Here is a 16,711-nt window from a genome sequence, read left to right as displayed (position 1 = left end):
GGCACATACTGTATGGAGCACTGGGTGTGATGCCAAAACAATGAACACTGTTATGCTGTAAATAAATAAATAAATAAATAAAAATGCTACCACTAAGGGGCGCCTGGGTGGCTCTGGTGATTAAACCTCTGCCTTCGTTTCAGGTCATGATCCCAGGGTCCTGGAATCCAGCCCCATGGGCACTGGGCTTCCTGCTCAGCAGGGAGTGTGCTTCTCCCTCTACCCACTGCTCATGCTCTCGCTCGCTCGCTCTCTCTCTCTCAAACAAATAAATAAAATCTTTAACAAAACTAAACAAAAGAACCTACCACTAAAAATGTAGAGGGCAGAGCCAGATGGTTTTAAATGGACTTACCTGGTAAAAAGAAACATGGTATTTATACCATTCCAGAGCTTGGGGAAGGATGGAAAAATACCATTCCTGTAGAATCAAATATTGAAATTAACTGCACTGAACTGTGGGACATTAACCATCGCATGGTCTTCTCTCTCCATCGCCTCCCCACCAACCACCTACCAGTGCAAGGGCATGAACACGCACGCACAGATGCATGCACACTCACGGTCCCAGCTTATGGAGTTGGTTCAGGCAAATGAATTTGGCTAAGGATGGTGTAAATGTGCTGTGAAACGGATGTAAGAAATAACAAGGCATGGTGGAAAGAGCATGGTTTTTGGAGGCAGATACATTTAGGCTCAGTTTTCATCATGGCCGCTCTCTAGCTGGGAAGTCTTGGAATACTAATCATAAACTTGAAAAGGACTATTTCATGTTGCAGGCCAAAGACTCCAGTTAACGTAACTTGTAATAACATTTTAATTGCTTGCAACCATATGGAATGGAGAGATATGCAAATCAGACTTTTTAAAAAAACTAGATTGTTAGCTTAAGATTTCCCTCTTGCTTTGTGTTTTAGGCTTTTATTGTGGCATTTACATCGGACATCATTCCCCGTTTAGTTTACTACTATGCCTACTCAACGGATGACACTGAGCCCATGAGAGGATATGTCAATGACAGCCTGTCAACATTCCTTATAGCTGATTTTCCAAACCACACTGCACCTTCAGAAAAACGAGACTTCGTCACTTGCAGGTTTCCTCTTAATTTCTCAGTTTTTAATTTTTTTTAATTTTTTAAAATGTGTTTTTTAAGTTCTCTATTTTCCCCATGGCTTGAGATGCAAAGAATTTACTTAGGGCAATAAATATCCTGGATAAAGTGCATCAATTTTAGACTTCACTGATCTGATTTGGAAAAGTAGAAAGTCCAAAAGTAAAAGGATATTATGGATAAAAATAGTATCAATTTTGAATTGTTTCTCATTTTCTAAATTTATTGGAGAGATTTCTCACCAACAAATGCCCTTTGGCCCCACGATATATATCTATTAGATCATACAGCATGATCATAGTATATCTGCATTTAACTTATTTTAATTTACACCACGATCGTATATCTGCGTTAAACCTACTTGCATATAACTATATGTTCTTAAAAAGAAATAGAGTGGGGAACCTGGGTGGCTCAGTGGGTTGGAGCCTCTGCCTTCGGCTCAGGTCATGATCCCAGGGTTCTGGGATTGAGCCCCGCATCGGGCTGTCTGTTCAGCAGGGAGCCTGCTTCCTACTCTCTGTCTGCCTGCCTCTCTGCCTACTTGTGATCTCTGTCTGTCAAATAAATAAATAAAATCTTTAAAAAAAAAAAAGAGAGAGAGATAAAGTGAGAAAAGGAGAAATAATATGATAAATTCACCATCTGTCCCATGTAAAAGTTTTCCTCCATGCAGGGGGCACGAAATTAGGTTTGTGAACCTGTTTCCGTACTCAGCATCTCCTATGCTATGAGGGTCTTTTTAATCTAATTTAAAGATTGTATATGATAAATGTATATGACATAAAGATTATATATGTAGTACATATAAGATTATACATATTATATATATCTAGTACATCAAGACCACTTAACTTAAACCTTAAGCAAGCTACTTCTTCTTGGAAATAGCAAGAGACAGCAAAATGTTGGTAGACATACAGGTAGCCAAACCATTGTTCGATTTGAGATCTACATATAGAGGAATCATAGTATGGTGTTTATGAGCATGAGCATGTGTCCATTTTCTTGATTTCATCACTTCCGAGGTGGAATAAATCTTTGAAGAACATCAATGTCTAGTAACTTTGCAGAAAACAGTGGGGATACAAAGTCGAGCACTAAGAAAAGTCCAGAAGAATAGTAAGAAAAATAAAAACAATGCAGTGTCAGATAAGCCAAAAGAAAGTAGAGTTTAAAAAAAATAATAAAAACAGCCAACAATATCAAGTCCTGTTCTCGAAATATCAAAAAAAGATTAGCATGTTTCTTCAGCTTAATGACAGGAGACAATGCGTTTTAGTGGAATGGTGGACAGAACTAAGTGTGTTAAGGAGTAGGAAGAGAGCAAATGGAGACAGAATCATTTTGCTGACTCTTTTTGAGAAATTTGACTTTGAAGGGCAGGACAGAAGTTTCACCTGTGTCTCCTGCTACACCAAACTATATATAAATAACATGTGGCCATGATTTTTATCTGTGCAAAAATGAAATGTATCATAATGGCAGTTACCTTCCTATGACTTGACTTTTATAGTCAATTAAAAGTGTCTCTTAAAGGATAAGAATTTACGCTAGGTCTCTATGTGAAGCAATAGCTAATTTTTTGCATTCACTTCTGTTTTTCAGGTACAGAGATTACAGATATCCTCCTGATCATGATCAGAAATATTTTCATAATATGCAGTACTGGCACGTCCTCGCGGCCAAGATGACCTTCATCATTGTTATGGAAGTAAGCCTCTCTTAACTTACATTCCACTTGGTCTGTCCTCTCCCTCCAGATTTCTAAAGGTATCTGCTTGGCAGAAAATTAGTATCATCTCAGGAAATTTTTTTTTAAATTTTTCTATTTATTTTTTTAAGGATTTTATTTATTTATTTGACAGAGCTCATAAGTAGGCAGAGAAGCCGGCAGAGAGAGAGGAGGAAGTAGGCTCCCCGCAGAGCAGAGAGCCTGATGTGGGGCTCAATCCCAGGACCCTGGGATCATGACCCGAGCCGAAGGCAGAGGCTTAACCCACTGAGCCACCCCTCAGGAAATTGTTTTGAAGGAAGTATTTGTTGTCCTGAAAAGCAACATAGAGATATTTTCAATACAATGTGTTGTTGCCTATTATTCACCTACTATTGTTGAAAATATCCAGGTGACATAAAGAAAAGAAAACATAGGGCCTCTTCCCTCGAGGTCAGGAAAAGGACAAAGAATGCACTGATTTTACTGAATAGCTATTACATGCTGTTTCCAGACACTGTAATGATAACCTTGTAGGTTAGACTTTATTGTTCACTCCTGAAAAATGAATCTGAGACTCAGCAGAATTGGCAGTGGGTTTAAAGATAATCAGCTAATATTGGAGCTGGGCTTCCATGCCAGATACATATCCCTCCCAGGCCTCTGCTCTGTCCACTATATTATGTTTCCCCCTTGGTGGAATATTGACTCTTACTGTAGATACAGGGCATGCATTAAAAGAGAACAAATACAGAGGGGGATTTGGGTAAGTTTCTTGGTGACGTTTTATATCAAAAGACATGAGGGCCAATGAAGGAAAGAGAAATAAAGGGAAGGCACTTTTTCACTCTGCCGTGAAGTTCAGTAGTAGTCAAGTCTAATGCAAACATATACAAAGTCTATGTGATGAAAAAGAGAGTAGTCTTATGTGTATCCTTCCCTATGCTTTTCTTCTCTCTCTCTCTCTCTCTCTTGTTCTTTGTGACTTTATCACAGTTTTGTTCTCATATTTTCCATCATAAGTTTAGATCACCTTTCACTCTGGTCACTTGCACCAAGGATTTTTTGATTTTTGTCTATTTATTATTCTTGTTAATGTTTTTAATTATGCCAGGCTCTGACTCACCATCTGTGATGATATGCCCATCTGACTCACTGGGACTTTCCCCTTCTCTTCACCTTCTCTTGTATTGAAAATGATTTTCTGTGGTCTGTGTTTCTCCCATTCTTGGTTTACTAGCTTGTATTGATGAAGTGCATTTTTCAGTACTTTTCTGAGGAAAATTTTGAGTGGTCAGTTGTTGAGAACTTGAATATTGAATATTTCTTTTCTTTCCTCACAGATGACTAAATGGCATAGAATTTGAGATTAAAAGTAATTTTCCCTGAAAATTTTTCAACCAACTTTATTTAGGTATTCCTGACATTTTTGAAGATAGTGCTCTTTTTTTTTTCCACTTTTTTTAAAATTTCTTTTCATTGTAACAGTATTCATTGTTTTTGTACCACACCCAGTGCTCCATGCAATACGTGCCCTCCCTATTACCCACTACCTGGTTCCCCCACCTCCCACCCCCCGCCCCTTCAAAACCCTCTGGTTGTTTTTCAGAGTCCATAGTCTCTCATGGTTCATCTCCCCTTCCACTTTCCCTCAACTCCCTTCTCCTCTCCATCTCCCCATGTCCTCCATGTTATTTGTTATGCTCCACAAATAAGTGAAACCATATGATACTTGACTCTCTCTGCTTGACTTATTTCACTCAGCATAATCTCTTCCAATCCCGTCCATGTTGCTACAAAAGTTGGGTATTCATCCTTTCTGATGGAGGGATAATACTCTATCGTGTATATGGACCACATCTTCCTTATCCATTCATCTGTTGAAGGGCATCTTGGTTCTTTCCACAGTTTGGTGACCGTGGCCATTGCTGCTATAAACACTGGGGTACAGATGGCTCTTCTTTTCACTACATCTGTATCTTTGGGGTAAATACCCAGTAGTGCAATTGCAGGGTCATAGGAAAGCTCTATTTTTAATTTCTTGAGGAATCTCCACACTGTTCTCCAAAGTGGCTGCACCAACTTGCATTCCCACCAACAGTGTAAGAGGGTTCCCCTTTCTCCACATCCTCTCCAACACACGTTGTTTCCTGTCTTGCTGATTTTGGCCATTCTAACTGGTGTAAGGTGATATCTCAATGTGGTTTTAATTTGAATCTCCCTGATGGCTAGTGATGATGAGCATTTTTTCATGTGTCTGATAGACATTTGTATGTCTTCATTGGAGAAGTGTCTGTTCATATCTTCTTCCCATTTTTTTTAAAGATTTTTTAATTTATTTCACACACAGAGAGAGATCACAAGTAGGCAGAGAGGCAGGCAGAGAGAGAGGAGGAAGCAGGCTTCCTGCTGAGCAGAGAGCCCAATGCGGGGCTCGATCCCTGAGATCATGACCTGAGCCGAAGGCAGAGGCTTTAACCCACTGAGCCACCCAGGTGCCCCCCATTTTTTGATATGATTATCTGTTTTGTGTGTGTTGAGTTTGAGGAGTTCTTTATAGATCCTGGATATCAACCTTTTGTCTGTACTGTCATTTACAAATATCTTCTCCCATTCCGTGGGTTGCCTTTTTGTTTTGTTGACTGTTTCCTTTGCTGTGAAGAAGCTTTTGATCTTGATGAAGTCCCAAAAGTTCATTTTCCCTTTTGTTTCCTTTGCCTTTGGAGACTTATCTTGAAAGAAGTTGCTGTGGCTGATATCGAAGAAGTTACTGCCTATGTTCTCCTCTAGGATCTGATGGATTCCTGTCTCACGTTGAGGTCTTTTATCCATTTCGAGTTTATCTTTGTGTATGGTGTAAGAGAAGGGTTGAGTTTCATTCTTCTACATATCGCTGTCCAGTTTTCCCAGCACCATTTATTGAAGAGACTGTCTTTTTTCCATTGTATATTTTTCCCTGTTTTGTCGAAGATTCTTTGACCATAGAGTTGAGGGTCCATATCTGGGCTCTCTACCAGGTTCCACTGGTCTATGTGTCTGTTTGATGCCAGTACCACGCTGTCTTGGTGATCACAGCTTTGTAGTAAAGCTTGAAATCAGGTAACGTGATGCCGCCAGTTTTGTTTTTGTTTTTCAACATTTCCTTAGCAATTCGGGGTCTCTTCTGATTCCATACAAATTTTAGGATTATTTGCTCCAGCTCTTTGAAAAATACCGGTGGAATTTTGATCGGAATGGCATTAAAAGTATAGATTTCTCTGGGCAGTATAGACATTTTAACAACGTTTATTCTTCTGATCCAAGAGCATGGAATGGTCTTTCATCTTTTTGTGTCTTCTTCAATTTCTTTCATGAGTGTTCTGTAGTTCCTCGAATACAGATCCTTTACCTCTTTGGTTAGGTTTATTCCCAGGTATCTTATGTTCTTGGTGCTATAGTAAATGGAATCAATTCTCTAATTTCCCTTTCTGTATTTTCATTGTTAGTATATAAGAAAGCCACTGATTTCTGTACATTGACTTTGTATCCTGCCACGTTACTGAATTGCTGTATGAGTTCTAGTAGTTTGGGGGTGGAGTCTTTGGGGTTTTCCATATAAAGAATCATGTCATCTGCGAAGAGAGAGAGTTTGACTTATTCCTTGCCAATTTGGATACCTTTTATTTCTCTTTGTTGTTTGATTGCCGTTGCTAGGACTTCTTCTTTTTTTTTTTTTTATTTTTTTATTTATTTGAGAGAGAGTGAGAGAGCATGAGAGGGGAGGTCAGAGGGAGAAGCAGACTCCCCATGGAGCTGGGAGCCCGATGCGGGACTCGATCCCAGGACTCCGGGATCACGACCCGAGCCGAAGGCAGTTGCCCAAGAGTGGTGAGAGTGGGCATCCTTGTCGTGTTCCTGATCTCAAGGGGAAGGATGCAAGCTTTTTCCCATTGAGGATGATATTTGCTGTGGGTCTTTCATAGATAGATTTTATGAAGTTCAGGAATGTTCCTTCTATCCCTATACTTGGAAGCGTTTTAATCAGGAACGGCTGCTGGATTTTGTCAAATGCTTTTTCTGCATCAATTGAGAGGACCATGTGGTTCTTCTGTCTTCTCTTATTGATTTGTTCTATCACATTGATTGATTTGCGAATGTTGAACCATCCTTGTGACCCAGGGATGAATCCCACCTGGTCATGGTGGATAATCTTTTTAATGTGCTGCTGGATCCTGTTTGCTAGGATCTTGTTGAGAATCTTAGCATCCATATTCACCAGTGATATTGGTCTGAAATTCTCCTTTTTGGTAGGGTCTTTGCCTGGTTTGGGGATCAGGGTAATTCTGGCTTCATAAAAAGAGTCTGGGGGGCGCCTGGGTGGCTCAGTGGGTTAAAGCCTCTGCCTTCAGCTCAGGTCATGATCCCAGGGTCCTAGGATCGAGCCCCGCATCGGGCTCTCTTCTCAGCAGGGAGCCTGCTTCCTCCCTTCTCTCTCTCTGCCTGTCTCTCTGCCTACTTGTGATCTGTCAAATAAATAAATGAAATCTTAAAAAAAAAAAAAAAGAGTCTGGAAGTTTTCCTTCTGCTTCAATTTTTTGGAACAGCTTCAGGAGAATTGGTGTTATTTCTTCTTTGAAAGTTTGGTAGAATTCCCCAGGGAATCTGTCAGGTCCTGGGCTCTTGGTTTTTGGGAGGTTTTTGATCACTGCTTCAATCTCGTTACTATGTATTGGTCTATTCAGGTTGTCAATTTCTTCCTGGTTCAATTTTGGGAGTTTATAGTTTTCCAGGGATGCATCCATTTCATCTAGGTTGCTTAGCTTATTGGCATATAACTGTTGGTAATAATTTCTGATGATTGTTTCTATTTCCTTGGTGTTAGTTGTGATCTCTCCCTTTTCAGTCATAATTTTATTAATTTGGGCTTTCTCTCTTTTCTTTTGGATTAGTGTGGCCAATGGTTTATTGATCTTATTGATTCTTTCAAAAAATCAGCTTCTAGTTTCATTGATACGTTCTACTGTATCTCTGGTTTCTACCTCATTGATCTCTGCTCTAATCTTGATTATTTCCCTTCTTGCATGTGGAGTTGGTTTGATTTGTTGTTGATTCTCCAGTTTTTTAAGGTGTAGAGACAGCTGGTGTATTCTGGATTTTTCAATTTTTTTGAGGGAGGCTTGGATGGCTATGGATTTCCCCCTTAGAACCGCCTTTGCTGTATCCCATAGGTTTTGGACTGAAGTGTCTTCATTCTCATTGGTTTCCATGAATTGTTTAAGTTCTTCTTTGATATCCTGGTTGATCCAAGCATTCTTAAGCAAGGTGGTCTTTCCCTTCCAGGTGTTTGAGTTCCTTCCTAACTTTTCCTTGTGATTGAGCTCCAGTTTCAAAGCATTATGGTCTGAGAATATGCAGGGAATAATGTCAGTCTTTGGTATTGGTTGAGTCCTACTTTGTGACCAAGTATGTGGTCTATTCTGGAGAAGGTTCCATGTGCACTTGAGAAGAATGAGTATTCTGTTGTTTTAGGGTGGAATGTTCTGTATATGTCTATGAGGTCCATCTGGTCCAATGTTTCATTCAATGCTCTTATTCCTTTATTGATTTTCTGCTTCGATGATCTGTCTATTACTGAGAGAGGCGTGTTAAGATCTCCTACTATTAATGTATTCATATCCATATGACTCTTTATCTTGATTAAGTTTTCTTATGTAATTGGCTGCTCTCATATTGGGGACGTAGATATTTACAATTAAGACAGTGCTCTCTTGTCTGTCAGCTTCAATGATATTAAAAAATGTGATACAATTCCAATTCCCCAGATTTTGTTTATGATCTTTTTATAAATCAGTAAGCTTTAAGGATTCTCGCACTAGTCCTTCTTTTATGAAAAATCACAAGGTCTTATTATTGTATAATACTCATTTTTTTGGACACTTGCTGAGCCTTGTGAATCTGAAAAGGTACTTACCCTTCAAGTTGAGAAAATTTGCTTGTACATATTATTTTTTTAACTATTTCCTTCTGTTCTCTGTTCTGTCTTCCGAGAAGTTCTGTTACTCAGGTGTTATACTTCCTGCTTTGAAATTGTAATTATTTTCTCTCCTTTAGATGAACTCATATTTTTATCTTTTTGTTTTGTGTTTGTTTTGCTTCTTCATTATCTCTGTTTCCCCTTAGTTTCTATTTGTCCGTTTCAATCTTTTTCTTTTGTATTAGATACTTTCTTTTACATACGTGCTGATTCTTGGCAATCTGCTCCTACTTAAGAGCAAATAAGTGAAAGCTAATTATAAGCTTTGTGTGCCTACAGGAGGAATGTCACTTGGCAGGTTTCACTGTAGGGTGATGAGGTAGTGAGGGGACCTTTTCATTTGAAACCTATAAAATTTGGTATCTGCCATTGTAATTTCACAGACACTTACTTTCCCCAGAGAAAAGTCTTCTGAACTCCTTTCTGTTGCGCTCTTTTATGGCTGCCTGTGTTCTGAGACCTGAACGAGACAAAGATGACTGAGGATCTTAGGATTCACTGAATTTCACTTACTCACCCTATTTTCAGTATGCCACCACTCCTCCATCCTCCACTGTCTCTGGTGCTCCTGAGTTCATGGCTTTCTGTTTTGATTTCTGCACAAATTACTCAGTTGCTGCCAGGGTGAGGTTGGAGGGAAGTAGTACCCAGATGGCAATGGGAGAAAGGTCCTGAAAATTCCAACTTTTCCTTATACCAGATGTTGGCTAATCCTCTGGTTAGCCACTCACATGTATGCTTTCACAGTCCTTAGGACCGTCTTTCCTGAACTTTATTGAAGATCTAAACAAAGTTGGCTTTTGACTTGTTGGGTTTTACCACCATCATATCATCAATTGCAAGCTGAAGTGCCAGCTTTCTTTAGCCTCTTGAATCTGTTATCACTGTTCCCTCCTTTTTTTTTTTTTTTTGTGAGTTACACCATTTTTTAAAATTCCCTTCCAAGTATCTTACTAGGTTTAGTGAGCACAGATAAACAGTATATTCAATAACCATGATCACTTGGAATTTCTGTAATTACGCATTTTAGTAAACATTTATTTGTTTAATGTTTGTCTTTCTGTCTTTCTGGGAAAGTTCCAGGACAGGAACCTAATCTTTTTGCTACTCCTGATACCTTCTGTATTCAGCACAGTTTATTGAATGAATGAAGTGATTTGTAAGAACTTCCTGCTGAACATTTGACAGTTCTAACAGTGTCCTTGATTTTCTCTTATGTTTCTTCCAGCACATTGTGTTTTTAGTTAAATTTTTGTTGGCCTGGATGATCCCTGATGTTCCAAAAGTTGTTCTGGACAGAATCAAGCGAGAAAAGTTAATGACTGTCAAGATTCTTCATGACTTTGAGCTTCACAAATTAAAAGAGAACTTGAAAATTAGTTCTAATGAACTTGCCAAACAAGTCTTGATTCAGGAAAACAAAGCACAACTGGCTAAGTCAGCAGTCTAATCACCATAACGAGCAGTTGGTTGCTTCTCTGGCGTCACAACTTTCCCTGGGTTTTGGGTGGAGGCCAGAAGGCATGTGTCAATTTCACCCCACACCCTCTTCCTTCTTCTTTTTTAATTCAGAGTTTTTGTACACTTTTACAGAGGCCTACTTTGTGAGGTTGGAAGAATACCACTTGTCTGCTTTATTGGCTGAGCTCTTCCCAGATACTATTTTCTAGAGTTCTAGAAATGATTGTTAAAAGCATGTGTTGAATCAGAATATTGGAAAATCATGGAATGTTGCAATTTAGAATTAAACACTGGACTCGGGCTGTCCCATCACGTTCCAGTGCCTCTGCACATTTTCATGGTCTTCTGTTGGGTTGTTTTATAACTCCTTCCCATCAAGAAAAATGTTGGTACAAAAGGAAAGGAAGTGAAGTGGCCTCCTGAGCCATGTATCTCCTGCCATTGCAGACTATGTGAATGAAAAAACAAAATCAGATGACTTAAGAAAACTCACATATTAAAAAATGTTGGGTGGGTATCATGGCGGGGGTTTGTTTCTGAAATCATCCTGAGTAAGTTAAGTTAAACTTCATCAGAATCCCAGATTCCCCTTCCAGGTCAATGCAGAATTGATTTTTCAAGAGACTGAACGTTTGGCTTTCAACAAAAGACTAACAACTCTGGTCTTTAAAGATAACGTTTTGGTAATAGTAGTTTCAATGCTGGATTGTCTTATTTGGAAAACAGCCTTAAGAAGTTGTTAGGTTGCTTCAGTTCTTCAAGTAAATGAAAGATATTATAGAGAAGTAAATGTGTCCTCTTAGTAGCTAACAAATGCAAGACAATGAATATTGACTAATTTATTGACCTTAATCTGAAAAAAATTGTTGAATTATTTTTTAAAAATCATTTTTCTTCTGTAATGCGTATTTTGCATCATGAAGCCCGTTTGAGCATTAGCTCTTTGTATAAGTTAGGTACAAGTTGTTTTTGAAACTTGATCTGTTTGAAGCAATCTTGAATCTTTAATGAGTTTACCCTGTTTTCTACTGATGCTTCACTTCATACAATACTCAGTGCCTTGTCCCTACACCTTTGACACACAAGAAGTGGTTGTGCTGTTCATGTAATGTGATGTAACATCTCAAATATTAGCTTGTTGTACAGAAATTGTCAGTTTAACATCAGTCACAGAGTTTAACACCAAAAGTAGATCAACCACGTAAGAAAGGGGTGATGGATTTGATTGCTAAGTGGGAAAAAAATTAATTGCATTATTTCTCTCATACTTAGGCCTATGGCACATGTACACCTGTTCCTTTTTCTCTTATGAAAAATACTTCATATACATTTTTAACACTACAAAGTGAGGGATACAGTTCAGATGTAGTACTTGCATCTCTAGCTTTAAATTACACTTCAGTTCCAAAAGAATAGTGGTTTTTTTTTATTCCATACAAAAGAAGAAACTTTATCACAAGATATTTTTAAAGTAGTTTCATTACTTGATACTAATACATTTTTGTAGAATTGCCAATATTAATTATATGGCAGGTAGTATTAACTAATGATAGATATTAAACATGTAGAAATGAGGATTATGAATTTTATAAAACCGTGAGACAGTTACCCCAATATTGGCAATAATAACTTGTCATCCACTGGGTAGATTTTATAAAAAAAATTTTTTTGTGTAATTTAAAATGATCTCATTATTGAAGAATGATTTCATAGGAGAAGGAGGTCTATTTCTTGCTTGAGAACACTAGTGTTACTATGAAATAAGCCACAGATGCAGTATCTCTGGCTTGTCACATCAAACTCTGTGTTACTACCATGTTGTCCCTTTGCACAGCTCATACATATTATTTTCTTCCTAGGTGCTAATAAAAATAAGGAAGAGTGTGGAAATCGGTTTCTTGGATATAAGTTTTAGTTTCTATGGCTTAACAGTATTTATAGACCCAGAGTGTTAAGAAAGATAAAGACAAATTTAACACACAAAGTTATCTGTACACTGCAATCTTAAAAACAAACCAACTCAAGTGTTGGGTTTCTCGAATGTATGGAGAAACTGGCAAGAGAGGAAATAGTTTTAAGACAAGTAAATAGTTCCTATGATCGGTAGATATTTCCTTTTAAAATGTTATTGATAAATACTTTGTATTCATATTTCAATTTTCTACCAAGAACCTTTTCCTTGTTTCACAGATTTTAAAATGAAATAAAAGTATCCCTCACTTTTCTAAAAGCTTGCTGACCAAAATTTAATGTCAAATCAATTCAGGTAGATTTGGCCTATCTAATTAAACTTGTGTTATTCTGGGAGGGCTGAATTAAGAGCACCTGACTACCAAGTGTAAGTTGATATGTATCAGCACGGCTGATGTGTTTATCATCATCGGATCAAACCCATACTTACATTTTTCAGAGATGTTCCAGGAAACATTGGAGACTTTATTTGAAATAATTTAAAGTGTAAAACAAAAAAACAAAAAATTACATAACTCGTTCAAATGTCATCTCTAATCCTTGCCTTCATCAGTTTTTCTTTGCACACAAGAAGCAGAATCCCTTCCAAACATTTATTCTAGCGGACTCCATCAAGAAGGGAGCATCTTAATTAGATGGAATGCTGTCCTAGTTTTGCTACATGTCATGACTCCTCTTGGCTTTAATATTCTTCTCTTAATGAAGCCATTAAGTCAGTTTCCCAGGAGAAGATGGAAAGAAGATGATAAAGAGGAGGAGGGACAGAGGATGAATGGGGTAAAAGAGTTCTCTCCACATAAGGCCATGCATGCTTCCACGGGGGCAGGCATTGGTGAGGCAGCATGGCGCGCTGTGGGTGGTAAGGGGGATGTCTCTCCTAAGCCATCTTAGTGAGGGTGAGAGAAAAGTCAAAGAAGTTTCATGTTGAAAACTGTTACCTGTCAAAAGTAAACTTTAATTCCGAAGTGATTTTGTACTGTCAGGTGCTATGCAGAGCCGTGAATCTCTGTTGACTTCCTCCAGTCCAGGGTGAGGAGCTCGTGCTGCTTCTTCAAAAAGGGAATCTATTGTTTTGAAAGAACCCCTCCATAACAGTTTTCTTTTTTAAAGACTGTATTTATTTGACAGGCAGAGAGGCAGGCAGAGAGAGAGGGGGAAGCAGCTCCCCGCTGAGCAGAGAGCCCGATGCGGGGCTCGATCCCAGGACCCTGAGACCATGACCTGAGCCAAGGCAGAGGCTTTAACCTGCTGAGCCACCCAGGCGCCCCAACAGTTGTTTTTAATTAGCAATAGTTATTATGTTATCAAAGAATGTTAATAGGAAGAGAGCATTTCCAGAAGTACCATTGGCTAGGCTTGGAAGTCTGCCACCATGACTCACTATAACTATTATGTTATTCTTTTTCTAGACAAATTTTTACTCTTCTGCTTTATGTGTGATAATTCAAGTATGTCAATTATTCCAGCATTATGCAGAAATTCATGAGAATATTAAAAAGAATAGCATGGTTCAGTGTATATGAGATACCTTCTTCCGTTCCCCCCCTCCCAAACATTTGACTAGGAATGTCTTTCCTATGAGTGATTTTGTGCCATGGTGCCACCAAGAAAATAAGTGCTCCTTTTTCTTTTCTTTCTTCCATTTTTCCCCTCCCCCGAGGAGATGTGTATGGGGTTATGCAGGGAAAGTTGCTGCTTAGTAATAGGTATATAAATCTCAAGAGATTCAGACTCATGCAGTGAATAAAGTAATACTTTGACATGAATTCAACTTATTCTTCCAGTAAACATTGATATAATTTGAATGCTCTGAATTTGAGTGCTCTCGAAGGTTTTTAGATCTCTTTTTGTTTAGAAATATTAAATGCAATTAATTTTAAATATTAACAATATTAAATATTACTTATAACATGTTTAATTCACCAGATTACGTGTTTGTCACATGTAGAGATGCAAATACCTCAAAATAAGAGGCTGCAGGGTCCAGAAAATTTGGAGAAAGCGGCACTTCTTATTGTTTTGCCTCTATTTTTGTCTACTTTGGAAAATTGATAAAGGTCAATAGAGGGGCGCCTGGGTGGCTCAGTGGTTTAAGCCACTGCCTTCGGCTCAGGTCATGATCTCAGGGTCCTGGGATCTAGTCCCACATCGGGCTCTCTGCTCGGCAGGGAGCCTGCTTCCCTCTCACTCTCTCTGCCTGCCTCTCTGCCTACTTGTGATCTCTCTCTGTCAAATAAATAAATAAAATCTTTAAAAAAAAAAAAAGGTCAATAGAAAGTCCTATATTCTGAATAAGGGTCTGAAAAATCCACAATCACATGCTTTGGAATTATCTGGGATAGTTGTGAGAAATTCATATCCCTTGGTCCTAACCCAGATCTCTAGGAACAAAATCTTTGGGAGAGGAGCTTTAAAAAAAATCTCCCAAGTTACATTTTGGTGTGGGTATAAGACTCAGTTTCCTAAGAATGCCAAATTTCCTAGCCTTACTAAAGCACTTTTTCATAATAACTCTCAAACTTGTCATTCCAACTCATCAAGGAAATATGTCAGGGCTGGTAGACTCAGGATTTCCAAGTTCATAGAACTGTTCTAATTCTGCAGTGTGCAGAAGTTATCCAAATTTTATACCTTAAGAGCCCTAGACTTGTAGTTTTTACTTAATTAAAAAAAAAAGAGAGAGGATAAAATAAAACACATTTGTTTTTACCAATGTATTCAAGAAAAGAGAAGTGTGCACTGGCCAGAAATCAAGGTGAATTCATCGCATTCTCTGTATGAAAGACACATTTTAGGTTGAAAGAATGCACAGATTTTCAGAATTTAATCAGGACAGCAAAATGATGAATATTGTAGAATAAGGAATTTGTTATAGGAAAAAATAGGTCTTTTGAAACTGTGGAAGAAAGTGGGAAACAATGGTGCAGAAGAGGGATTTAGAGAGTCAGAAAAAAGCACTGTTCACCTCTCCTGGAACGCTGCCATCGGTGAACAAATTCGAGCACTTACGGATATTCAAGAGCTGGCGTGAGACTGGGAAGGAGGGCGAGTGAAGGAGTCTTTCTTTTGCAAAGGTAAGTGTGGAAGGTCATTGCTTCTGTACAGCTGCTTACTTTTGTGGTTCGCAGCCCAGCTTCCCTGCTGGTCAGCAAGCTCTGGACATGAAGTGGAGGAGAGTGAGACCAGATTCCTGTCATCATCACTGCAAAGCTCTCCAGAGGCAACTAGCAGTGGCTTCACTTCTGTCTGCCTTTTTTGCCAATCTCACCAGACACCAGATAAAGGAGCGGGAATTAGAGCTCCAGCTTAACCAAAACTACCATATAAACAAAACTGCCAAATTAAAACTATTGATCATTTGAACGATGTGGTTAAAAAACAGAGCCAATTTGCCTTCATAAAATGTTGTATTCAATAACTAAGAATAGGACTTTCTAAGAACACTGTCAATACAAAATCTGACCAAATGCAAGGCCATTAAAAAAAAACACACACACAACAGAAAATTTCAAAGGACTAAAATCAATCAGAAGGTAATTTTCTCTGTCTACAATAAAATGAAACTAGAAAACAATAATAAGATACCTAGAAAATTATGTGACAGATTTTGAAATAACATATGAATCAAAAAAAAAAAAATCAATCAAAATAGAAACTAGAAGGGCACCTGGGTGGCTCAGTCCTTAAGCATCTGCCTTCAGCTCAGGTCATGATCCCAGAGTCCTGGGATCCAGCTCCAGCCCCGCATTGGGCTCCTTGCTCAGCAGGAAGCCTGCTTTTTCCTCTCCCACTCCCCCTGCTTGTGTTCCCTCTTTGGCTATCTCTCTATCAAATAAATAATAAAATCTTTAAAAAAATATAAACTAGAAGATAATTCTAATTACATGGAACCAAAAGTACTGAGCAGCTCAAATTGTGTGAGTGTACTCAATACTTGTGGCTTGCTTTCAGGGAAAGCGTATAACCTTCAGTTAGGCTGTTCACACAAAACAAAGGAAAAAATAGGTTAAGCATCAAAAGAAGTTAGAGAATAGCAACGTAAACAGGAAAAGGAAGGAGAAATGAATTTAAGAGGAGCAATTAATGAAAGCCTTACAGAAAACATCATTTTTAATGGGAATATGTTAGACCCACCCTTTTATAATCAGCAACAAGAAATTACACTTCCGGTAATAATAGCCTGGGTTTTGTTCAGATCACGGAAACTCTGAGAACAACTAGAAAAATTGGGTAAAATGTTTAAAAAAGTTGAAAAATATCAGAAAACTACATAGCCAAGGGGGACTTGCAGCCTTTTAGAATCAGTATCCAGGAGAGGGGAGGAAAACCTAGTGAGCAAGACCAGCCGTGTTTGTGGTGATTTTTCTCCTTGAGGAAATTGGAGATTCCAAAAGCAAAAGTAAGAGCTGAGAGGGAGAGAAGCTGAGCTGAGCATTTG

The 16,711-nt window shown here is 38.4% G+C and overlaps 1 protein-coding gene across 3 annotated transcripts in view; it reads left to right on the top strand.

The window, feature by feature from the left end:
* ANO5 (anoctamin 5) overlaps window positions 1–12,505 on the top strand; it is a 101,863-nt gene extending 89,358 nt beyond the window's left edge. For all 3 annotated transcript variants that reach the window (XM_046017571.1, XM_046017569.1, XM_046017568.1), the window contains 3 exons: window positions 918–1,096; window positions 2,723–2,828; window positions 10,070–12,505. In XM_046017571.1, the coding sequence (XP_045873527.1) occupies window positions 918–1,096; window positions 2,723–2,828; window positions 10,070–10,291 (507 nt within the window). In that variant the 3' untranslated portion in view covers window positions 10,292–12,505. The remainder of the gene's footprint in view (window positions 1–917; window positions 1,097–2,722; window positions 2,829–10,069) is intronic.
* Window positions 12,506–16,711: the final 4,206 nt, after the last annotated feature.

The sequence above is a fragment of the Meles meles genome, chromosome 8 (assembly GCF_922984935.1).
Source record: "Meles meles chromosome 8, mMelMel3.1 paternal haplotype, whole genome shotgun sequence".
Taxonomy (NCBI): domain Eukaryota; kingdom Metazoa; phylum Chordata; class Mammalia; order Carnivora; family Mustelidae; genus Meles; species Meles meles.
Note: the sequence above shows the minus strand (reverse complement) of the source record. Positions and strands in the feature narration are given on the sequence as shown.